The sequence below is a fragment of the Sciurus carolinensis genome, chromosome 5 (genome assembly GCF_902686445.1).
Source record: "Sciurus carolinensis chromosome 5, mSciCar1.2, whole genome shotgun sequence".
NCBI classification, from domain to species: domain Eukaryota; kingdom Metazoa; phylum Chordata; class Mammalia; order Rodentia; family Sciuridae; genus Sciurus; species Sciurus carolinensis.
The window spans coordinates 163684596-163710182 of NC_062217.1; the positions used below are offsets into that span (position 1 = coordinate 163684596).

At 49.4% G+C, this 25587-nt stretch overlaps 1 protein-coding gene across 1 annotated transcript in view; it reads left to right on the forward strand.

Annotated features, from left to right (window-relative positions):
* Positions 1 to 4736: 4736 nt before the first annotated feature.
* Positions 4737 to 25587, forward strand: part of Slc18a2 (solute carrier family 18 member A2) — a 35313-nt gene continuing 14462 nt past the window's right edge. The window contains exons 1-10 of the mRNA XM_047552416.1: positions 4737 to 4817; positions 5167 to 5301; positions 6695 to 7049; positions 15716 to 15774; positions 16012 to 16095; positions 16353 to 16445; positions 17178 to 17267; positions 17357 to 17400; positions 17471 to 17531; positions 19406 to 19501. Of these exons, the coding sequence (XP_047408372.1) occupies positions 5181 to 5301; positions 6695 to 7049; positions 15716 to 15774; positions 16012 to 16095; positions 16353 to 16445; positions 17178 to 17267; positions 17357 to 17400; positions 17471 to 17531; positions 19406 to 19501 (1003 nt within the window). The 5' untranslated portion in view covers positions 4737 to 4817; positions 5167 to 5180. The remainder of the gene's footprint in view (positions 4818 to 5166; positions 5302 to 6694; positions 7050 to 15715; positions 15775 to 16011; positions 16096 to 16352; positions 16446 to 17177; positions 17268 to 17356; positions 17401 to 17470; positions 17532 to 19405; positions 19502 to 25587) is intronic.

The following is a 25587-nucleotide window of genomic DNA, read 5'->3' on the forward strand; positions in this document are numbered from 1 at the left end:
TACAGCCACATCAATGTTCATAGCTGCTCAATTCACAATAGCCAGACTATGGAACAAACCTAGATGTCCTTCAGTTGATGAATGGATAAAGAAACTGTGGTATATATATATATACACACATACATACACACACACACAAAGGAATATTACTCAGCCATAAAGAATAATAAAATTATGGCATTTGCAGGCAAATGGATGAAATTGGAGAATATCATGCTAAGTGAGATGAGCTAATCTCAAAAATCCAAAGGACGAATGATCTCACTGATAAGCAGATGATGACACATAATGGGGGGTGGGAGGGGTGCAAGAATGGAGGATGGACTGTATAGTGGGAAAAGAGGGGTAGGAGGGGTGGGGGGGAAGGAAAAAATAAAAGAATGAATCAAAAACATCATTACCCTATGTAAATGTATGATTATGCAAATGGTATGCTGTTACTCTGTGTACAAACAGAAACCACATATATCCCATTTGTTTACAATAAAAATAAATTTAAAAAAAACCCTGCTATGTCCCAGGTGGCTACATGCCTTATCATTTCTAAACAGTGAGATTTAATGACAGAATCAACTCTGGTGGTACCTTTGTACTTTCTCAGTCCCTAATGCTTGACAAGGGACAAGTTGGTGGAGACAGGGGCTGAGGTGACCAAGTGTGCCAGCCTGGGTGTACAGGGGAACAAACAGATGTGCTCACTGGGCAGGGTCCTCAAAGCCTGCTCCTCCAGCGAGGCCTCTGGTGGGGAGGGAAGCAGGCATATGGCCTCCCCCATCCAGCAAGGGCGCCTCTCTTTCTGGGTCTCCCAGCTCTGCATTGGAAAGGAAGCCTAACTGGCCACACACAGGGTCTTAATGAGCAAGGACCTCATTAAGGAATCTCAATGACGAGTGATCAAAAGGGGTGTTTTGGAACATCAGTGATGAGTGAGTAAAAAGAGACAGATATCCCCCATCCCAAGAAGGAACATTCTTTCTCCTGGAGAGAGGTACTCCGGAGGAGGTAACGGTTTCATGACAGCTTACAAGGGAGGGACCTGTCTGATAGTGGGTATGGTGTCCATAAAAGAATGGTTTCTCCCAGGAAGTGACTTCAGGGCTGGTAAGGAAGAATGAGGAGACAGGAGTTAGGAAAAGAGGAAGGACTTCCCAGGAAAAGGGTAAAGAATGTCAAAGGCCTTGAGGCAGAGAAACATGAAGAGGAACCATGGAGGTTACCAGGGTCTGAAAGCCCAGGCCAGGCAGGGACTCCTGAGCCAGCCTCTTCACCCTGGGACGCCAGCATGCTCGGTACCCATGAAGATTGCTCAAGCCCCTTGAGACCCTCAATTTCCGCATATCCTCCACTTTAAGATGGATCTGCCTGAGATCAACCCGCACTGGGGCAGACAGGAAGATGTCCCTTTATCACCTTACCTCTCAAGCATCCTTTGTCCCTCCTTGGATGGAAAGAGAGGCTCACCTCTCACCCAGTGTAACTCTGACTGTCTTAATGTTACCTCGTCCTGAGGCATAAAACCATCAGGGATAATGTTGGTGCCTCTTTAATCAAGGCTCAAAAAAGTTCTCTTCCTACTCATTGAGTTAAGTAATGCATTTCTAATACATTTTTCTTTTTTATGTTTAATAACTATTTATCAAAATTCATATTATATATAATTCATATTATATATAATATTATAATATATGTAATATATTATATGATATAATATATATCATATAATATAATAATATATTATATATATCAAAATTCATATTATATATATAAGATATCTTGACCATTTGTGCATCGCTCATCATTATTATAATCAAACAATCCTGAAGGCAATTGAAAAACTTAGAGCTTGTGGTCATAAGAAAAATTTAAACAGTCGATGCATATCCACATTTGTTGCACTTCACATAATAGATGTGGTGAATAAAGAAGTGAAGGGAAGATCAGAGCAGGGTAAAATTCTGTTGGAAGTGGAATGAAAACACTTTGAAGGACACAATGTAAATTTTTTTGACTGTTAAAGGGAAACTTATTTGTATTTTGAAGCCTAAAGTGGTAGTACTTTTGCATTTGTATGTTTATATTCCATCAGATACATTTTAAAAAGAGATGTGATAGTTTTTTATATGAAGGTCAACATATGCGACAGGTCCCAAATTTGTAATTTAAAAGACCCATCTTAGATGCCAACTTAAAAAATTTGTAAGGCATATTTATTTATTTACTTATTTGGTATCAGGGGTTGTACCCAGGGGGACATAACCACTGACCCATATTCCCAGTTCTTTTTATTTTTTTATTTTGAGACAGGGTCTCCCTAAGTTGCTTAGAGTCTTGCTAAAAAATTGCTGAGGCTGGCTTTGAACTTTGATCCTCCTGCCTCAGCCTCCCAAGTTGTGGGGATTACAGGTGTGTGCCAAAGTGACTGACAAGGCATATATATTTAAAAGGAAATTCTTATGGAGTGGGGTATCATAAGTGTGTGAAGCTATCATGTCCTAGGAGTGGTGGCAGAGACCAGTAGCAGGCGTGTTCCTTGGAGCCATCTTCCTCCAGCTGGCCAGGCTGGAGTTGGGCGTGGCTCCCTGTGTTCCTCATTATCATGTGGCTACCAGATGTCAACACTCAAGGGCAAGGATTTTGTCTGTTTGGGTCATTTCTGTCCCCTCAGCATCGACCATAGTGCTGGTACACGGTAAGTACTCAACCTATTGAATGAATGAATGGCCGTCACTGACTAGGCTCTCACCATGAGCAGGCACTATGCTGAGAGACACCCACTCATGCCCGCTAATTCCCATAACCACCCTGCCTTTGGTCCAGTTAGTATTCCCACTTGAGAGATGGGGAAACTGAGGCATGGAATAGATACATAAGCTGCCCGTGCTCACCAAAGAAGTAGCAGACTGGGACCCAGGCATCCTGGCAAGACTCCTTAGAAATGACGCTTCTTTGAACCTGGGGTCCCTGTGTCTCTAAACCCAGCACTTGGGGGCACTCCGCGGATGTGATTCCCTCCACCGCCATCTTAACGGCTCTGTGCTATCTGCTTTTTCCTGCCACATGATTTTCCTTCTCCTTCTCTGTTTAATATTTAAGTCACATATATGCTGGGACTGCCTGGAGACCTATGTCACTGACCTACATACCTAGCCAACCATCTTTTCTTGCACTTGGGGGAGAGTGGCAATGGAAAGCATGGGGGGTCTCTGGAAGGAAGGAAGGAGGCGGAGAGAGTGGGGATGGCCACAGAACACACTGCTGCTCCGAGCAGACTCCTGCTGACAGCAGAACATTAATAAAACAAGGTCAGACTCCTCTGCCAGGAGACTGTGACAGGATAACACTGATTCTAAGTGGCTTTCCAAGAAAATCTCTCCCATTCCTCTGACCCAGAAGACGGGCCTCCAAAGCTCTCGCTATAAGTGTGTGTGTTGTGGGGGGGGGTGTTCTCTGTTTTGTAAAAGGACTTGGAAATCCAAGGGGGGTTCTTACCCCTTGGTAGTGAGAAGAGCTTGCATTCAGCCACAAACAGGCACTGTGTCCCTCTGACTACCTCTAGCCAGACCCCAGGCACAGCACTGAGGAGTGCCTTTCATCAGGGCACTAACTAGCTTCATCTGCCTGTAGCCAGGTGATCCTGGTGTCCCCAGAGGTCCAGGCCTGTTGTTCCTACTTCCTGAGACCGGAACTCAAGGGCCTGGGGTCCTCTCCACTCCCCATTCTCACTGTGGGCTGACACTGAGAGATGTACTCTTGTCTCATCTCGGAGTCACTGGCTTGAGGGTTCCCAGGGCTCAGACTCAAAGGGGAATGTGCATCAAGCTGCAGAGGTGGGGGAAGGTAGGCAACATTAGGTTGCAGGAGACAGCTTCCAGAGTGTTAGGGTTTGAATACGAGGTGTCCCCCAGAGCTCCTGTATTGATGCAGGAATGTGAATTGATTAGACTGTGAAAGCTGTAATCTAATCACTTCATCCTAGTTTGAATGGACTGGATGGTAACAGTAGGCAGGTGGGGCATGGCTGGAGGAGGTGGGGCACTGGCGTATGTCCTGGAAGGCTGCATCTTACCCGAGGCCCCTTCCTGCTCTCTCTGCTTCCTGACCCCCAGTGAGCTGATCAGTTTTCCTCCACGAGGTTGTGACCCCATGTTTTGCCTCATTTAGGCCCAGAGCAATGGAGTTGGTCGTCTATGCACTGAGACCTCTAAACCCATAAACTCCAAATAAAATTTTCCTCCTCTAAGTTTTGGTCACAGTGACCAAAAAGGTAAGTAACCAAAAGGCCTGGGAAGGAGAGGTCATCCCTGGCTTCCAACAAACACCTAAAGCCCCCTTTGATGGCACTTCCCCCACCGCCTTCTTTCACGTACTCCTGGGCCATTTCATCCACACCAAGGCTTAGAGGACCCTGCAGAGCAGCTAGGGTCACCACTTTGAGTCAGAAAAAAGCACAGACCCTGCCTCCTCGCCTTTGGTCCCCGACTCTTCTCCCGGGACCGTGGATCCCTCGCCCCGGGCTTCTGACCCCATCCCTCTGCACCCCTACCGCTTCACCTGGCCCAGGTCCCCGGGGCGGCGGTGCCTCCGCGGCCCCTCCCGCGCGGCCTGCGACGCCGTGGGGTGGGCGGAGGCCGGGTGCCCAGCCCCCAGCCCCCCGCCCCACTTCGCGCCGGCCGTGACGTCAGAGTCGGACCCGGTAAACCGAGCGCCGCGGCTCAGCGCTGGGCGGAGACTGCGACCCGGAGCCGGGGACAGACGGAGCCCACGTCGGCCGGGAGGCGCGGGCGCGAGGAACCGGCAGGAGCAGCAGGCGACCCGAGGTACGCCTGCCCGCCCTGGTCCCCAGCGTGGCGCGGAGGAGAGAGGGCGGGGAGGCCCCCAAGCCACACGCGCGGGCTCCAGGGACCCCCGGGAAGCGGGGGAGCGCGGGCCCCACGGCGCTCTCGAGCCCGCAGTCGAAGAGAGGGGACCTTTGGGCGCGGCGGGGAGCCGGACAGCCAGCGCCCAGGGGTGCCAGATCGGGTCCCCGACGGCGCTGGCGTGCGCTCGTGGGACGAGCTGGCAGCAGGTGATCGGAGGCTGGGCGCGGGCCGGCGTCGCCAGTCGCCCCTTCGCAGCCCAGCCGGGCTCAGTCTGAGCGCTCCGCCCTCACCGCGGTCGCTCCCGCAGCTGCGCCCCGAGCCATGGCCCTGAGCGAGCTGGCACCGCTCCGCTGGCTGCAGGAGAGCCGCCACTCCCGGAAGCTCATCCTGTTCATCGTGTTTCTCGCGCTGCTGCTGGACAACATGCTGCTCACCGTCGTGGGTACGTACCGCCCCGCTGTCCCCCGCCCTTCTGGCGCCTTTATCCTGGGCGCCCTCTTCCCGGTTGCGGTCCCGGAGCTCTGCGCCTGCCCGGGAAAGTTGGAAAACACGCTTTGCAAAAGAAAAACGAAAAAAGAAAAAAGGAAGAAAGAAAGAAAAGTTCCTAAGAGAAGACTGCAGCGCCTGGACTTGGAGGAGTTGCGTTTGTGGCTTGGCTTTCCTGGTGGTCAGGTCAAAACTGCGACATCCGATAAGACCCGAAACTTATGTTTCCTCTTGATAATTTCTTGTTTCCCTTTACCCACTTTCACCGCGATGAAAAAAAGGATTTCTATGAAAGAGGAGCAATTTCCCGAGTTCAAAATAATGCGTTAGAATAATTATGCTAAGGGGAAAGGTGTGCTAATAATTTGGTGTAATCCTTCCTAAAATAAAGGAAGTGACATTTAAATGTATCAGTGAATGACTTGAAATGGAAACATCTCAGCACGCAGTGTAAGAGCAATTGCATCAATCCCTTTTCCTATGATGGATTTTTGGAAAACTAAATAATCGAAAATCAGACCTCTTAATTAGCATTATTAACAGAAGAGAACTTGGCAAGCTTATCCTTAATATCCCAATTTGCAGCAAATGAAAAATCCATTTTTATTCAAACTCTTTAAGTGCTGAGTTATTTCCTTTCTCCCGGTTTTCAGGGAGTTCTCAGAGCATCAGGCAGGTTTTCAGCTCAGGAGTATCAGAGCTCATGCCAGTTCAGGCAGTTTGCCTTTGTCTTGAATGCTTTGTTTCATATATGCCCAAAGCTTCTGTTGTATGGCATAGTTTTCTTTTCATTTTTGAAAGTGTACAGAATTTTTAAATCTTACAGGTGGTATGGCAAATTGCAGATTCCCACTCACAGGAAGATGAAATCAGTCTGTTGCAGAATTTCCAATTTGTTGCTTCCTGCAGGTTTATTTTTTCTAAGATGTGTAGATGTGTCATGAAATTTGGATTCCTGTTTTGCTTCATTCATTTACAAATCTTAAGAGCCTCTCAGAGAAGCACTCACTGGTTGATCCCAGGTCAGTAATGACTTGGCTTCAGCCCAAAATTTGCTCTTTTACATATTTTTCTGAAGAAAAGCCATAATGAGAAACCCCACAAATGACAAAACCTCTGGGACCAGTCACTTTGGCACAGCAGCTGCCCCTGAGAGTAGACAGAACTCCCAGGGCGTCTTGGAGCTTTGCTCTCTCTCTCAGGGACTGAGCAATGTGAAATTGTTCCAGCAGGGTGGTCCTCCTTCCGGTGTAGATATGTCCCCTTGTTGGGTCTCATTTGGCTTTTGACTTGACCATAGTTTCGCTGGTTTTGAGGGTGGTCATCACCTTATTCTGCTCTTGTCCCAGTTCCCATCATCCCTAGTTACCTATACAGCATTAAGCATGAGAAAAATGCTACTGAAATCCAGACCTCCAGGCCTGCGCTCACAGCCTCCACCTCAGGAAGCTTCCAGAGCATCTTCTCCTATTATGACAACTCTACCATGGTCACCGGGAATGCTACCCGAAACCTTCATGGGGAACAGCTGCATAGAGCTGCCACCACACAGCACATGGTGACCAACAAGTCCACTGCCCCTTCTGACTGTCCCAGTGAGGACAAAGACCTTCTGAATGAAAATGTGCAAGTTGGCCTGCTGTTTGCCTCCAAAGCCACCATCCAGCTCCTTACCAACCCTTTCATAGGCCTGCTGACCAACAGGTAGGTGACGGGATGCTCGTCAAGGGTTTTGTTTTGTCACTCCATTCTCATCTCCCCGTGCAATTCTGACTATTCATGGGTCCAAGTCAATCAGTGGCACGTGGGCTGGGGAAACCCAGTCTCCCTACCCTCACCTCTCCATCCTCAGCCAACCGGGACTTCCCACTTGTTCCCTCTTCCCTCTGTTGTTCAGAGAGTATGAAAATAGTAAAGAAGACAGAATAAAGAGAACAAAGCACTGGTTCTGTCTAAATGCCGAGTTTCTTAATTACATTTGGCACAATCACCCTTGGGCAGCAAGAACTCAGCAGTCACCATGGCCGTCATCAGATTCTATATGCTCTGTGACTTTCTCTTGTCTTCTGCCTCTGGTTAAGCACCTGCTTGTTGAAAGCTGAGGTGGCAGAGGACCTAGTAGCTGTCCACGTGGGGAGTGTGGGGAAAGTCTGGGGACAATTGCACGGATCTAACTCTGAACTGATGCCCAGGGCCACGCTTTGTTCCTTACTGAGCTGTGTCCATGAGCACAGAGGAAGAGAACTGAGGCTGCTGTCTGGAGTTCCAAGCTGCCCACACTAGCTTTATATGAACACGGGTGTTCTAGATGGTTTTGCCCCTGCGTTATTTGGAGTAATGGTTCACTTCTCCATTGCTGGTGGCCATCCAGTATTTGTTCTTCTATAGCTGAGATGGCCCAGTTCTGCCTGATACCTGGGGGCTCATAACACAGGACATGGAGACTGTCACCAAAGGTGTCAGCTTCAAGAAGTGGAAGCGGTTGGGATTAGGCTGTCATATGAACAAGTAGCCCCACAGGCATATTCAAAAGTGGCAGAGAGGAGGGTGCCCAGAGTCTAACCTTCCAGTCAGTCCCAGAGCTGTCACAGAGATACAGACTAAAGGATCAAGAGGAAATGGAGGGGGAAGGTGAACTTAGGGGACAGGGCTCCAAGGGAGAGGCCCCGAGGGGAGACTGTGAGGCCCCAAGTGCTAGGCCAGAGTGGGAGGCAGTTGGGAGCCATTTGAGATTCCAGAACCGATCTGAAGAGTCAGTGAACCAAGCATTGGGAGGAGGACAGGAGCAGGGGTGGCTGTATCCTTTGGGGTCCCAGTGTAAAATGAAAATGCGGGCCCCTCGTTCGAATGCTATGAAGCCTTTCAAGATGGCAGTGATAGAGCACTGAGCCATGCAGAGACCCTCCTGAGAGTGGAGCCCTGTGCTTCTCTGGACGTGGGTGGGGGCAGGGGCTCAGAGAAGGTATAGCAGATCTCCTCTTCCTCCAGCATCAGTTGTCCTTGGACACATGAGGTTGGTTGCTTGGCCCTCTTGGTGAAGTGCATAGGAGCACATTTCCAGCTGCAGTTGAATTTTCTAGACTGAGTAGTGCCGTTGAATCCATGTTTACCATGCCAGGCCATGGCCAGCCCTCTCATCTGTGCAGAGCAGGATTATAAAGATCCCACAAAATATACTCAATTAATCCTGCCATGGACTGATTATGAGCCCACCAAGAAGCACCATTATGGAGGTGACATTCTGCCACTCCTCTGTTCTCCAGGAATAACAAACACATACCTCAGAAGTTGCAGAATTATTTCCTTCCTTCCTTTTTTTTTTCCTTCAAGGCTAAGAGTGCTTCTTAAAATACATGTGGCATAATTACAGAAAACTGCTCAGGGTTTTGTATTCCAGCAGAATAAACAGCCCTAATACTATATGTGAAGATTGAGGATGTTATTGTAGCAAGGTTTGCCAGTCTCATGGATGGGAATGTCACTAACCCTGGGTGTAATACTTGGAAATGCCCTGAAATGATGTGGCAAATGAAAAACCTTTTAAGAATCCCTGTCTTGTTTCTAAGATGTTCTGCTTATGCCACAAGGAATATAATCAGTGGAGACCTTTCCCCTACTATTGCTTTGAGGTTGCAGCCAGTTTGGGGCGACAAAAAGTTGACTTCCAAGAGAATACTTACTTTTGTCTTGTGACTCATGAAATTTAGTCTATTCTTGTAGTAGGCGATCCAGTTTAGAAATCATTTGGAGCAAAATTGTAACCCTTAACTGGTTTCCCCAGTTACCCAGCAGATAGAAAACCATCACCAGCATCCAGTGCTGCCTGTAATGTAGAAATTCAAATAAATTTTAATATTGATATAGGCAAAAATATTGAGTAAATTCTATCGTCCCTTCAGAGTGATCATGATACTTTCTAAGCTCAGTAGATGTGAATTTGGGGATTTATGGTTCCTCTAAGCACTCTGGGACTCTGCTTCCCTCCAGAGTTCAGATGGAAACTAGCACAGAAAGGACAAATACATTCCATTTGGACAGAAAGGACAGGTCCCTCTGCCCTTGTGAGCCATTGCAGATACTCTTTTGATGTAATTTGTGCCAGTCAAATCCTCAATTATCAAAAGGAGGTATGACTCACATTTTCTGTGTTGTTTATAAATACACGTATTTACAACAGCATTCTAAAGTTGGTTAGTGTTTTTGATTAAAAGAGGAGCAAAAACCATCATGCATAACTTATGTTTTCAGTGAAGTAAAAAAAGTGTGCTTACACAGCATTTTAAGATTGGTTCCTATATTCCTGATTAGTGAGAAATTAAAACCATGGAACACGGGAACTTGCAGAGACTTTCACGAAAGCTTTTGGGCCTGTCCCAGGATTTTATGGGCAAAGGAGTTTGCAGAGTGGGAGGAGAAAGTGTGATGGGAGTCCTTGACTTCAGGGGTCCCAACACACCAGGTCTGGCCACTGCCTGCAACAGAAGAGGTCATGGCCAAAGGCAGGAAAAGAGCTTTAATCAATATGGCCACACTGGGAAGGCAAGATGAGATCCAGCATCTCAGCCCTGTTTGGGGTGCTGACAGGAACTTTAAGTTTAAATACAGGAAAAATTGGGACAGGGGACAGAGGTCTGCATCATTCAGTTGTCTTGGCCAAACTGTAGTCTGGTGGATCATCATTTCATTTCTGGTTCTGAAGGGGGCTCTGGGAAAGTCCTTACTGCTTGAGGGGGTGATTTTCACTTGTTCCTGGGGGTGTTTGTCCATCAGACCCACGATCCTGGCAGGGGGCAATGACTGGAAGCTTCTAGGCACCCCTGCTACAGTCTGGAATGGGATGTTGTGAATCTTACCTAAGTCTCGAAGGGGGACCCAGAGAGGTGAATAGAGGGCTAGTCAACCTCGTGTTATTAATACTCAGATGAGCACTCTTCACATGATCCATGTGTCTGCCTGCAGAGCTGAGCAGGACCTGACCCAAGTTTAAGGTAATGAAGACCAAGTCAAGGCAGGGACACTGAGCTGTCTCCTGCTTTTACTTACCGTCGGGCACCTGCAGGCTTAAGAGTCACTGCTTTCAGTAAAGATGGACTCTAAGTCTCTGTGAGGAAAGCCTTTGCCCACAGCCGCATCTAATCCCACCTCCAGACACTGTCCCTGTTTCAGGCTGTGTTCTCCCCCCTCCTGCTCTTCCTACCTGCTTACCGTGTACAGCTTGTGCTTTTAGCTACTGAAAATAAAGAAAACAGGCTTAAAAAAAATCTGTCATTCTTGCATCTTCTTGGGTCCTTTCTGGTTGTACCATGACAAATAGGTAAAGGTGCAGGGAGTTTTAATCAGCGGGCAGAGAATTTGGAAAAAAATCAGCCAAATTTCTTTGGACCTAGACCTTTTCTGGCTCCAGAAAAATAGTCTTTTTCCAGTTCCTAATGTGAGCTGGAAATTGCCCCAAACTCAGGGAACTGCCTAGAGTCAGACTGGTAGGAGCCGCTCCTCTTTGAAGCCCCTGGCATATTAAGGGGGGCCACTCTGAGATGAGACACCAGCCCAACCCCTGTATTCCTGGTCATGGTGGTGCTCCTCAGTGGCTGTAATCAGATGAGCCAAAAAGGTGGACAACTTGTCTGTTGTTTTAAGTACTGGGGTGAGTCTCTGGCCAAACTCTGAGAACACAAAGTAGCAGTCTTAGGAAGTATTTAAATGTCTGTTTGGCTAGTAATCTGATACAAATTATTCTTTTGTTGACTCTTGGGTTGCTATATTTCTACTGAAAATATGTGACCAGATAAGGAACAAAGGGCCTTTAATTCTGTGGTATGTAACCGTCACACAGCTAGGCACTTTTCAGTGCCTGAGGCTGCCTTACTCAACTGTTTCCATCTTGGAGCTTCGTGTGGCTTACTTTATAATGCCACTTGAACTGTTCATTTCTCAGTTGTGGCCATGAAAACAGGAGGTGGCGTAATCACACTAATGACACCTGCCATCCTTTGGTCCAGAAGTGAATTTAGGCTTAGAAAGGAGTGTTCACAGACCATGTGAAAACAAGTTTTCCTTTCCCTCTGCCATAATTCAGGCCAAAATATGGCTCTTTTTTCTATTCTTTTCTTCTTGGTGCTGGAAATTGATCCTGGGGCCTCATGCATACTAAACGTGTCCTCTATGACTGGGCTACCCCTAACTCAGGATGTGGCATCCTGGTCTTCCTTTGCTTAGCGTAAAGTTTAATAGTTTCAGCTTTAGAACCAAAAGATATTCCAGACCATCCAGCTGGCTTGGGAAAGAGTTAACTGCGTCTCTGGGGGCTGTCTCCCTTGGCTTCCTCCTCAGCGTCATTATCTGGGTGGTCTGTTTTTTATCAAGCCAGCGTCAGTGGCTTAATTTATTTCCATAGTTACCTGGTGTATTTGAAAGCAGTTATTTTTCCACGCAAATCTTAGCTAACATCTGAATGAAAAGGAGGAAGTCGCAGGGCGTGACTCCTCTCTGAAATCTACTGGGGTTGGCTTTTTTTTTTTCCCCTCCAGCTTCAGCCAGTTTCTCTGAAGTGGGCTTTGCAAGAGTCACCAGTGACCTATTCAGCTTCTCTGTGAACAGGGGAACCAGCTGTTCTGGAAAGGGATCTCCCACTTCAGGTGTTGTGGGGATATTAAAAGTACAGTGTGACAGGGTCTTTGCTTTGAAATCAGAATAAACGACAGTGGAATTAGAGCACTTCTTGTGGGAGCACAGAGGGCAGTTGAGCTGGTGTTGGGAACAAGGCCCACGACAGGAAGGGCAGTCATCTGTGGTGCACATAAACCCCCGCTTACATCTTCTAGCTGCAGAAAACCAGCCAACCTAAGGGCTAAACCTGAGGATTTTTTTTAATTTAATAAATGACTGACAAACTTCCTATTACATCCAAGAAAATTTCAGATTTCATTCTGCTCCCTGACATCCATTTTCCTATCCCACCTTTTAGGCGTGATCTTGAGATCATTAAAAGGGAGCAGCTCCCTTTATCTTATCTGGTAGTGGTTCATCTGCCGGGTCCTTACTTTGTGTCCTTCCTTTTATCATTTCCCAAGGTAGAAGAAAAGGTGGCCTTTGCAAGCTGAGAATAGTCTCCCTTAGTTTCTAGGACAAAGAGAAACTGCTTGCTAGCATTTGAGAATAAATATCACTTGTCAGTGGCTATTAAGGGACATATGGGATTTCTCCCCTGACTAGGTATATATAATTAGCATAACTTTGGTTGTCTTCCTGTATTTTCCTAGGATTTGATATATAATTTTTATTCTGACTCGAATCGGGGTAGCTGCTCCCTGATACTCTTAGAGGGCGACCGTGGGCTGGGATGACTCATAGAGGATGGACGCGTGGTTAAAGGTCCTCTGAATCAGGTCTAGCTCTGCTAGTAATGCTGTAATTGAGATGGCATTGAATCCAGATAAGAGGCCAACTCAGATGGTCATGACTAATGTCAGCGGAGCTTCTGTCCATTTGGAGACACTAGGGAAAGACAAAGGGCTTTTGTATTCTGCCCACTACCCAAAGACCTAAGGGTATGGATGACCCTCCTTCTGAGGTGAGCGTGCCGTCTGTGGGCTGGAGGAGTCTGAGGGTGGTGACCCAGCAGCCACCTGTCAGGTCTTATTTGCCTTGGGGCTGAGGACCAGGTAAAGACGCTGCCAGGCCCTGGCGACTGGGTAGCCCTGTCAGTGGCTTGGCCAGTGTCGCAGGGGCTACAGGTGTGTGTCTGGTGGGCAGGTAGCTTTTGGCTTGCTCCACAGTTGAGGTGAGTCACTCCATCTCCCTGAGGATGAGTCTACGGACCAGCCGGTGGTGCTTCCGCCCAGCCCTGCACGCACCCCTTCCATGAAGGCTCTGCTAAACCCAGAGCAATTGAAAGTGGGTAGCATTGCAGTGTTTCTAAAGAAATGCAGCCTGGGGCTTGGTGGAAAGACCCCGTGTGACCCAGTGAGCCTGTGCACCCTCTGTCCCAACCATCACTAGGAACACCTGTCCCTGGGACTGGCGTACCCGCCTGTATGCCAGAGCGATCTGGCACGTTTGTATGGGGCGGTTACTTCCTCTGGAGCCCTAGCGTTGGCTGCTGGAAAGCAGGTGTAAAGGCCAAGGGACTGCACTGAGAATCCCAGGCCACCCACCTTCACAGTTGCAGTCACCAAGTGCCCCAGCCTCCTGGGAAGAGCAGGTCTTAGTGGCTTCCAGCCAACCTAGCTGTGTCCTGCCATGGGACCTTGGCTGTTGGCCACGGAAGACTGGCTGCGGTATTGCTGATGGTTTGGGAACCACCAATAGGTTGCTGCATTTTCTTGAGTTCTGGCCTGAAACCATGCCGAACTTCTGCCTGCAGTCTGCAAAGGGACCAGAAATGTCTCATGTGGCCACAAGGCTCCCGGTTGGGGCCTTATAAATAACCAAAGTGAAGAACTGGTGAAGGGAGGTGACCCCGAATTCCAGTGCTCTGACACACATATCGGGCACTTCAGCTGCTGGGTTTCCCAGTGTGTGTGGAAAGGGACAGGAGGCCTGCCTTTATTCCAGGGGAGCCAGGGGCATTGTGAGCTGTCTATTCTTCCACAAGATGTGTCACAGTTGCTGAAAATAAACTGCCTGTGAGTTCTTGCTAAGCCTCTTGAAGTTTTTCTTATTCAGTGCCCAGCAATGCCGTGGAAGACCCCGGTCGGGTGTCTTTGGTCCTTGTGAATAAGGAGCACAGAGGCAGGGCTGGGGTGGCTGAGGGGCGAGACGCTGCCCTGTGACGGCCGTATGAACTACAGTTCAGGATCCCCGTGTCTCTCCTATTCACCTGATTTGCTTGGAGCCCCCTTTGTGAATTATGAGCTCATCTCAGTTCACCTCAGGGAATCTTTCCCGGCAGTGGGACTGACCAACTGGAAATCTGTTACAATTTTGAGAGGCTATTTATATTTTTGGTGTTTGGTTTCCGGAAGCACACAAAGCCATTTTAAAAACTGTGAGTATAGTCAGGAGAACTTTTGGAAAGTTTCCCTTTAAAATCACTTCTGCCCTTTACCTACCTGGGAAAAGCCACCAAAGGAAAAGCTCTAGACTGGAGGGAAATTAGTGGCCCAGTTGAAACTAGACTGGTGACATTTGGCAAGTCACTTTTTCAAGCCTCAGTTTCCTAATCTGTAAAATGGGGATGTGACTTTGTGCTTTTTTGAAATCATTGAACTGGTGGGTCTAAGTGTTTGGAGGGTTGGGTGCAACCTTTTAATGAAGATGCAGTGATTGTGACATTTTACAAGAGCCTGGGACTCAGGCGTGCCTGGGCTCATCATGTTTTGTCCTTCTGCCTTCTTGGGTTCACTTGGTCCCTTTCCAGGTTCCCAGGGCCCAGAGATGGAGGGAGAAGAGGTCTAGAGATGCCCTGGGCTGTCGCGGTTTGGAATAAGCCTACAGTAGGGCAGTGGCTCATCCAGTGTGGGCCCCTGCTGCTCAGGACTGAGGGCCGGGAAGCTGCCTGCATCTGCCTGGCCTGCCGCAGAGCTGGGAGCTCTCGACTTAGCCCGGCAAGGCAGAGGGAGGAGAGGGAGGAAACAAATGTCTGAAGCTCCTGTCTGTGCTCTGGGCACCTGGTAGACAGTTTATCTTTCACATCTCTACATTCCGGCCCGGGAGATAGGGGTAGTCTCTTCCTGGGTCTTTCCTGAGCCACCAAAGGAAAAGCTCTAGACTGGATGGAAATTAGTGGCCCAATTGAAACTAGACTGGTGACATTTGGCAAGTCACTTTTTCAAGCTCTTCTGGGTCTGACCTGCCTGGGTTAAGGGTGGGGCCAGGTGTCAGCAGGCATCTAGAGCCCTGTGTGGGAGGTGATCTTTCTTGGAGAGAAATTTGGGTTTGGAATTTTTGTGCAGAAACATGAGGTCTGTCTTTTTAGGTGGCCTCAGGTTTTAAAACCTTGCTTCTTAACGCCTCCCAGATAGTGTGGTCTCTGCTGCCAGTTGAAGCACTTGATAGCCTTTTACCAGAGTCAGCTGATGGCGGTTGGTCCCCTTGGGGAAGTTCTAGCAAAGACTATAATTAAAGGGATTAAAAAAAAAAAGGTGTATATAGGGGCCGTGTATTTTGGATATGTTCTGGGTTACTTGCTTCTACTGTGTTGACATTTATTCCAGAGCACTCTGTTCAGAGTGGCAGTCTACAATATATTCACGTTCCAAGACAGCCAAACACTGAAAGGTCACATAGGAAGCACTGAGGATATGAAATCTTAGAAAAGCCGACCAAGTGCTTATCTGTCTGATCCCCAAGGGTAACCAGGAGAGAATCAGTATAAAGCCTTAAAAAAACACTCAGCAGTCACCAGATTTTCCTGTGCTTGTGTTTTGCAGAATCGGCTATCCCATTCCCATGTTTGCCGGATTCTGCATCATGTTTATCTCAACAATTAGTAAGTGTCTCATGTTTGCCTTCTAAGCGTGGGTCTCAGGATGAGTCTCATGGTTCCCATGAGCTGCATGCAGATCACAATCCAACCTGGGATGTGTTACACACAGGAGTGGACAGAGGGACCCCCTGGAGCCAGAGCCCTGTGGAGGAGGGAGGGCCTCGAATGCCCCTGTTGGACAGGTCCCATCCTGCCCCAGGGCTGTGGCCCTGACGGCTGGCCTGGCTCTTCTCTCCGCAGTGTTTGCCTTCTCCAGCAGCTACGCCTTCCTGCTCATCGCCAGGTCCCTGCAGGGCATCGGCTCCTCCTGCTCCTCTGTAGCTGGTAGGTGTGGCAACAGCTGCTGGAGGGGAGGCCCAGCACTGTCCTGCAGCCTGCGCAGTTTGTTGAACTTGGGGACTCAAGGCTGGGTGGCGGGGGGATCCTCAGAGAAGGGGCCCTCCTCCTTCTTGGCTTCCACTTGGTCTTCTGTGTCAGTTGATCTCGCAGGTTCTGGGAGATCACTGGTCTGGCTGGGGAGGAGGGTGAGTCACGGAGCCTGACTGCTCTGCAGAGCCCGTTGACCGTGTCTCTCTGCTTAGGGATGGGCATGCTGGCCAGTGTGTACACAGACGACGAGGAGCGAGGCAACGCCATGGGGATCGCCCTGGGAGGCCTGGCCATGGGGGTCTTAGGTGGGTAAGGCCCATGCGCGCTTGCGGGCAGGAGGGGCCTGTCTGGCTTTGGGCAGTGACTGTCCTTGCCCAGTGGGCCTGGCTGCAGTGGGAACAAGTCCTTGTTCACACTGACAGATTTCCCAGTTGCCCCCCCACCTGCCTTTCTATTTCCTGCTTTCTGGGAGACTGTGGAAGGTGGTGGGAAGAGTCCTGAGCTGGAGGGACCTGATCTTCTCTGGCCTCCCAAGCCTCCTTTGGTCCTGATGAAGAAGAAAGGGTTGAGCAGGAGGGTCTGTAGACCCCTTCCTCCCAAGCATTCTAAGTTATCTGAGAGAACTTTCCAACCTTCTGTGTCTGCCTCCCCAGACTGCCCTCCTAGGCTGACCTCACGGGCCAGGGGACAGATCTCTCTCCTGTGGGAGGGTTGGATGCTTTCCCACTTCTCTGACATTTGGCTTCATTTTGGAGCTGTGGTTCCCATCTGCCAGGGTGGGCTCAGGGGAGCCCCTGTCCTGGCTGAGCCCTGGCTCCCGTCCTGGCCACCCTGGCCTTTTCGTGCTGTGTATGCCCTTCCCCACTCTCAGGTGAAAATCCAGCAGGAGGAAGCTGCTGAGGCAACTTGGTATTAACTACACAGAATGTAGGGTGGGTGCCCCAGATCTCTTTTGCAGCAGAGTAGGGAGAGAAATGCAAGAAACGTTCTGGTCTGGGGCAAGGCGTCCGAGGCTGGCATGCCGCTCTCTCCCGCAGTGGGCCCGCCCTTCGGGAGCGTGCTGTATGAGTTTGTGGGGAAGACGGCTCCCTTCCTGGTGCTGGCTGCCCTGGTGCTCCTGGATGGAGGTGAGTGAGACCCTGTGAGCACGGTAGCTGTGACCTGTGGCATCCACAGGGTGCTTCCTGAAAGGGGATCCTCTGTTTTTCCCTTGTAGCCGTTCAGCTCTTTGTGCTCCAGCCGTCCCGGGTGCAGCCAGAGGTGAGCAGCTGGGGAGTGAGGGCCCTGCTGTGGCCACAGTGACTGTTCTAACCCCTATTTTTCTTGACAGAGTCAGAAGGGGACGCCTCTGACCACCCTGTTGAAGGACCCGTACATCCTCATTGCCGCAGGTGGGGCTCCCAGGTTCTTCAGAGTCAAGGACACACCCTTGAGGTGGGGGTGGGTGGCAGGGGCCAGTTTCCATATTGCTGCCGGAAATGTAGGGCAATACAAAGGCAGAGGGGTCATAAGTCTCCGGAAATGGCTTTCTTCTGTCATTGATTTCCAACCCTTAGACAAGGTCATTTTTGGTTTTTACTGAATGGTATGCAGTGTACTCTGCAGAGCGCTGGCGTCACAGAATGCCATGGGGATGCCCTGCCTCAGAGGTTGGTTTGAAGCTAAGCCTGCTCATTCCCTTCCTGTCAAACCCATCATCCTTTGGCCTTGAACTTTCTAGAAGGGTTCGCACTGCAGGGGTCTTAAGTGGGCATTCTGCTTCTCCTTGGTGTGGATGAATAGTGACTGAGAGTGGAGCCCCAGAGGGCCCAGAGGACCCCTCTCCTCCTGCAGGAGCACATCCCTGTGGAGCAGCAGGCAGGTCAGCAGAAAGCACCCTTTAGTGAAAGGTCATGCCTTTGGTTTCTTGGCCTAGGTGGGTTAGAAGAAAGCTCTAGGGTTCTATGACTCCGGGGACGGGGAAAGGGCTGCATTCATCCAAGCAGCTGACCCCCAGTCTGTCCAGGTAGCAGTAGGTCACCTCCTACCAGGTCTGGGGCTGCTTAACAAGGAACCAGGCTCCTGCAGGTGCTGCCTGGGTCTGAGGTCAACGTCAGTAGGGCCCTGGTGTCAGGTGTCAGGCCTGGCTGGTGCTCTCTTGCAGTGAGGCATCAGCTATGGAGAGATTTTTCTAAGCGGGAGGACTGGGCCCCATCCTCCCTAAGGACATTTAAGGGCTAGTTTGCTTAACCTGCTGCTGTTGGATTTTGTAGCCTGAGAGTTGGGAAGCTGGTGCTGAGACTTCGTCATGCAGTGGGGCCCGACTAGAGCAGGCAGTGTCCCAGAGCTGAGATGTCCTTCCTGGAGCCACTGAAGTGGAGATGAGGAGGGTATGGTAGGGAACCAGGTCCCAGAGATGTGACTCTGTGAACCTTGGGCATACCTGGTCTGCCTGCCTAGGACTTCTTGAAATCTTACTGCCTGGACCCCATTCATGAAAGGAAATAAAGATACCTGGTACTGTCAGACCCCATTTCTGGGACAAGGGAATTAGGAGCAAGGTAGGTAGGAGGAGAGTCCAACCATTTCTGTGTTCTGCCTTTAAATGTCACAGAGAATGAAAAAAATCTTTCATTATGTATGTGACTTCATCACTATTGCAGAGTTCTTTGAATTTGTTCTAGTAAATTACAGGTTCCTGGAACACAACACAGGAGGCTCCCGGAATGGTGGAGACTGCTGTGTGTGTCTTTTTCCAGATTGTTGTTTACAAAGGATTGGTTAACAGAGTGATAATATTTGCACAGATACCTTATATGCTTAGTTGATTTTTAAAAATCCCTCCGTAGCACACCTGTGCTAACTGTGCTGGGATCCTTCTTGGATTTTCTGGCATTTCAGAGAGTCATTAGAAATGTCCATGTTCATTGCACAACAAAACAGAGTCACAAGAGCTCAGGTTGCCCGACACCATGTGTGGCCTGGAAATTGCTGGCGGCTGGTGGCCTCAGGCAGGTTCCTTCATTAATAGATTAGGTAGGCTGAACCAAATGACCAGTTAGCTTCCTCCAGTTCTACACTTCATGACTCTGGGATTCTACTTGTTTAAAATCATAATAACAAAAAACCCCTTGTTAGCCCTTTGGCTTCTTGTTTCATCTTTTCCTTATGGAGAAGTTCTAGATAATGAGAGCTGGGGCGCATAGGGTCCAACTGTGTTTGGCGAGATGGTGGCGGACACTCAGAACCTGAAGTCAAAGCACACTCACCCTCTACCTCCCTAAAGGCTCCATCTGCTTCGCCAACATGGGGATCGCCATGCTGGAGCCGGCCCTGCCCATCTGGATGATGGAGACCATGTGTTCCCGAAAGTGGCAGCTGGGTAAGGACTGGGGTGGTCTCTTTGGATTCCAGAACTTACATCCCCAGAGTGGGTCACATCATGCAGCCCTGTTGAGTTGAACCAGGATGATACAGTGATTGCTTCTGTTTAACTGTTCTTAGAGTCAATGTCTAGGGCGACTTTTGGGGTTTGTTTCAGCTCTGGGTTTTGTATCATCCCTGATGAATGCTTCAAGTGAAAAGGTGAAAGTATAATATGAGATTGAGATTGATATAAAGAATATTCACCTAACTTTTATTAAATTGTTATAATTCTTTTATTTCATTATTGTTAATCTTTTACTGTGACTATTTTGTAAACTTTGGCACAGGTATGCATGTCCTATGTAGGGAAAATTATATATGTAGGATTTGGTGATATCTGCGGTTTCAGCCATTCACTGGGGGTCTTGGAGCATTTCTTCCCGAGAAATGGGTACCACTGTAAAGCATTATAGTTTGAAGTTGTTGACGACCAGCATTGATATTTTTGTGGCTGTAAATAGTGATTCAAGCTGAGCATTGTGGGGTACTGCAATTACATTTTTTTCTCTCTACAAACTTGTTTTTCCTGAAGTTATCAGTGCCTTGCTTTTTCATTTTTCTTAGGTTTCTATGTAGCATTTACGAAGCTACCCTCTAGACTCAGCTGGAGTCGAAAGGTCCTCTAAATGCAGTCAAGTACATCGGACGACCTCACCTTTCTGCGGTTTTGCTCGTGTGTGGCCATTGCCCCGGCTCTCTGGTCTAGACCTGGGGCTCTCCAGGCCTTGCTCCCCATCCCGGGCCTCTCTTTTGTTTCCTGTGTTCTTCTGTCCTCTGTCCTTTCTCTTGGGTCCCCCCTCATCTTGTGGAAGTGCGCTGTCCGGCAGCTCTGGGAGAGGTGCATGGTGGGAGTTCGGAGACTGCGTGTCTGCAGCCGTCTTCACTCTCCCCTGGATTTACTAGTTTGCCCTCATCATGCTGTCATTTTCTCCCAGTTTCGAGGCCGCTGTTCTGTTGCATTCTAGCATCCAGCACTGCTGCTGAGGAGGCCCGGGCTCTCCTGATCCTGGTTCTCTGTGGGAGCCGGAGGGACCTTGACCTCTTTGGGCGGTGGGGTGCTAGCTGAGAGCCCATTCACCTGGAGAAGCTTTTTCTATGATTACTCTCATTAACTCCCTCCCTCCTCGTTTTCTTCTTTTGTTCCACTTAGTTGGATGTTGGACCTCTATGTTTTATTCTTTTTATGTCTTATCTTTCCTTTCTTGCCCTTAATTTATTAATCTTTTATCTTTTAAACTATCAAAATTTTAAAGTTGGTGCTATCACATTTAATTTTGTTTCTGAACACTACGGATTGAACCCAGGGTTTTGTCCATACTATTACTCTATCACTGAGCTACATCCCCAGACTTTTAAATTTTATTTTGAGACAGGATCTTGCTGAATTGCCCAGGCTAATCTTGAACTTGCATCCTCCTGCCTCCGTCTCCTGGGTAGCTGAGATTACAGATGTGCTTTGCTGTGCCCAACTTCCTGTCTTCAATTTGAAGAGCCCTTTTATAGATACATTGAGTGTTGGGTGTGTAAGGTGGTCCTTATTGAAATGATACCCCTAGTCATTTCAGTAGGGACTTTCTTTGAATCTCCATTTCAGTTCTGTTGTCCCTTGCCTCCATGCTGCCCATGTCCCTAGGGACCCTAACATTCCAGTTTAGCTTCTCTGGAGAACCTCATCCTGCCGGGATGAGGATTGGAGGGCTGGAGGTCCAGCTGCCCTCACAGCCCTCTTCCTCTCACCCTCTTCCTGTCCACAGCCCCAGCTGACCTTCTCAGCACCTCACGCCTCACTCCTGAACCTTCTGAATTATGAGGCACAGGGCTCTTGCTTCTTGTTGGCATCTCCACACGCAGGTTCCAGTGTTCTCTGTGTCCCCACCACCGTTCCCCTCTGCTGCTTCTCCCGGCCCATCCTATCTGTCTTTGGCCTGGGGGAAGTGGGTGGATGTGTATCTAGAACTTTCATTTATTCTTTTAGGAACACTTAAATAGAGATTGGGTAGAAGTGGAGTATATCCCAGAGATTCAATCTGCCTTGTTTACCTGCAAGGCCATTATTTATTTTAATGGTGACTATCATTCTGTTTAAGATTGTGCCATAAATTTTCAACCAGTTCCTATTATCAGGCATTTGGATTCCTTCCAGTTTATGCCATTAGAAACCATACTGCAGGGAATATCCGTCACCTGCACCCCCTTCATGTTTGGAGACATATCTGTCAGGCACAATCCTAAAAGTCAAATGGATGTTTTAGTACCTGGCAGTGCATTAACACAGCTGTTATTGGTCTTCCATCTTTTCCAGTGATTAAAATGTGTAAGAAAGAGGAACCCATTTTAATTTTATTTAATAATAGGTTTATTAGCCAATTTTCTTATTGATGTAGTTTGCCTGTTTTAAGAATTGATTGCTATCCATCCTAGGGATTTGTTTTCCTTCATAGTTCTTTGAACTCTCATGGGAAGATCTCGGGAAGGCTCAGCTTTGACTTCGCTGGCATTCTTATGCCCTCAGCCTTTCTGCAGGCCACCTGCATTTGTCGTTGGGCATCCAGCCCTCTGCAGGGGTGTCTCCTTGGAAGCTCCTGTCTCCTGGTTTAGACTGTGCCCTGCTCTGCCTGGCTCCACCACGTGGCCCAGCCTGAGAACCCAACCCACTAGTCCTTCAGGTTCTGATCTGTTCTCTCACCAAATAATCCTTAAGCAGTCCTGAATTAGGGGCTGCAGATGGGAAGGGCCTGCTGATGGGTGTGAGGTTTCTTTTTGGGGTGATCATAGTCTTATGGCTTCAGTTGGTGGTGGTGATTGGAAAACCTGGTGAATATCCCCAAAGCCATTGACCTGTACACTGTCAAGGGCAAATTTTACAGGATGTGAATTATGTCGCAAAACCAAACCCCAAGCAAGCCCCAAATAACAAGAGTTATTCCCCCATAGGAAGGAGGATTCTTGTAGCTAAGTGGAGGCTATCTCTTAGGCAGAAAATGTATCTCTGAACTTCCTGGCAGTCAAGACAGAAGAGGAAATCCAGGGACCTTCAAGGTCCTGGGGAAAGCACCACACTCTGCAGGAAGGGTGCTTGCCTCTCATGCTTAGTGCTGAGCGGTTTTGCAAAAGCTGAGGACATTTCAGGCTTGCTGCTGCTCTTGCAGAAGTGTCTCCAGCTTTTCCTACCCTCTGGTCCTTGGGGACCTGGGTCTCAGGTGTCCTCAGGAGGCACCATCTCTCAGGTGGGCAGGCACAGCCCAGCCACGTTCCCTGCGCTGGACTGCACACTCTGGGCTGTAACTTTCCCCGTGTCTCCCATGTTCCACTTAATTGACCCGTGATCCTAATTGAATAGGGCTGGCACGTGCAGGGCACTTCAGCTGCTCCGCTCTTGTCCTCTCCAAAGCCCAAGGCTTCCTTTGTAAAGTCTGTAAGGTCAGCCCGGAGCCCTGGGCCACATGAGTGAGATAGCAGAGCACAGGCTGCCAGATGTCATGGGGAGATCATCTTGCAGATTCACCACCTGCCCTCCCAGTGTCCACTGACCAGTGCCGCACATTTCCGCCACTGAGTTCCTCCCACTTGCCTCGGAGGCAGACTCATCTTTCTCTGAGCGAATCCAGTTTCTCCTCCTGTTTTCTACAGGTCCAACTTGCTAGAGTTTCTGAAGTTTGGGGCCTATGGCTCCTGCAGCCCCCCAGACCCCAGGAGGGCCTGAGGACACTGTGGGAAATGCAGAACGAGGGACCAGTGCCTGCAGGCCATAGCCAGTCCCCAGGAGCCCAACAGCTGCCCTGTGGCCCAGCCTCTCTCAGCCCACAGACAGGAGCCATTCTGCCTCTATGTGTCCCTTGTCAGTTCTTGAGAAGGACCGGAAGTCAGAGCCAGATGATCCTAGGAGCTGTGTGGACAATACAGGGTTACTCTTCTTGGGCCGTAGTTTTTAGGGGACGTTAAGGGGAGAGCACATCCATATTCCAGAGGACTCCCTTGTGGGCCTGCCCCCCAAACTCCCGATGCTTGGCAGGATGGAGAGAGAATCCTTGCATGGTGTTTTCTTTTTACCCGAAGTTCTAGTCACATGACCTCCCCAGACACCTTGATTCTTAGGAACTCAGAATTCAGGGTGAGGCCTTATAAACCCCCAAGGGGGAGCGTAGGCCCAGGAAAGGCTGAGTCAAACTCACTCTTCTGCTTCTTCCAGCCTGTTTGTCTTGTATGAGGTGTGGTGATCCCATGTGGGAGGGAGCAGGGCACAGTCTGAATGGACAGGGGCCATTCTGCTCCTAGCGAGCTGTGAGCTCATGGCATGCCCTGTGCCTGTCCAGCAGGGATCCAGGACAAGAGGTCTGCCAGCATCCTGTGGGTCCCTGATGTGAGGCTTCAGCCTGCAAGCCTCCCCGAGGATAGGGCAACCTAAGACCACTGTCTCATTTCACTTCCAAGCACAACCCTGGGAGGATGGACATTTGGGGACAGCTCATCTGGAGCTGGGAAGAAGCCCAAGGGCACGCTTCCTGCCTCACTTCTAGGACTGCATATCCAGCACTGGCTCCTGGGCTTCCAGCTCTACCTGGTCTGTTGGCCATGGCTACAGGTGGGGCCAGACTCTTTGTAGGGCATGGGGCTGGGTAGAAGAGCTGCCAGGGGTGAACTTTCTGGCATGACCAAAGATGAGTGAAGAAGTCACCAGCATCCCTGTCAGGACAGCAGCGACCTACAGAAGGAGGGGCTCATGCATGTGGCCCTGGGCACCGTGTGAACACCAGGTCCAGCCAACACTTTTCATTGAATTCTGAAAAGCCCCAGGGAAAATTCTTGTTTTTAGCTGACAGAAATTTGGGAGGGATATAGAATCAGCCAGCAGATCACAGATCTCCATGGGCAGAAAAGAAGAGCTGAAGGGACATGGTGCAGTTTCTTTGATGAGAAGGTAGCATCACATCCTGCCTACAATTGGAAAAACTTTACTGTAGAGAGTAGGTGGGGGGCCTGGTGGGAGAGCCCCTTGTGGTCTAGTGACAAGGGGGCTCCTGAGAGACGAGAACAGGGAGGAGCAGAGTGACGAGGAGCTTGGGAAACAAAGCCTACGGGACACATTTGGTCCTTCTTTTCTTCCACACATGCTTATTGCTCATGTGTGTAGCCAGCAAGAACTTGGGGGTTGGGTCAGCTTTAGGCATCATGTTTCCAAGTAGAGAAAGAACTTGAACTTGTCGAGAGGGCAGCTGGTGGGAGCCCTGTACTGGTGAAGAATCCAAAGTCCTGGTGCCTTTCACTTGGACAGCCAGGTCTTGCTCTTTGTGTGCTGGTGGCTGTGTTGGGACAAGGTTGGAGCCATCTTCTGTTGACTCTGGATGCAGACCAGGACCAGCGGGTGGGTGTGCCCAGGGAGAGTTTAGGGCTTTGTGTCCAGAAGCCTGCCTAGTTGTTGGAGCTATCTGAGAAATGGCTGGAAAAGACCCCTGATTCTGGGTCTTGGAGCAAAGGTAGATGACCACCTCTGTCCACCACTGGCTGAGGGCTTCCCACCCCTTATGGGCTGCCACTTGAGACACATGTTCTGGGATTCTGTGGTTCTGTAAGTTGTGGGACAGGCTGGAGCCCTGGTGAGCAGAGGGTGCTGAGCAATATCAGAACAGGTGCTAGCAGGCTCTTCCCTCTCAATGGCCAATGCCCTGGGTACCTCCTGTGAGCCACTGTTAAGCTAGGGCACAGGGGACAAGCGGGGGGTTCCTGCTCACTGGAAGGCCAGCAGGCTGAGGTAGAAGATGGGGAGCTGGGGTTTGCATGGAGTGACAGGGCACTGAAATCAGACTGGAAGGGCTGTTTGCCAAGGGCCACGTAGTACACCTTGCCATTTGATCCTTAAAACCACGCTGTGAGGTGTGCACGATGGGAGCTGCCTATGGCTATTTCTTGGGTTCTAAGAGGTTGAAGTTCTAAGAGGTTCAGGCCTCAGCTAGCAAGTTCAAGTTGAAGTGAAAACCTTACTTCCTGCCTACCAATCTAGTGCTTTTTGCTTGAGACTCACGAGATGGAGTTTGCTGTAGAGCC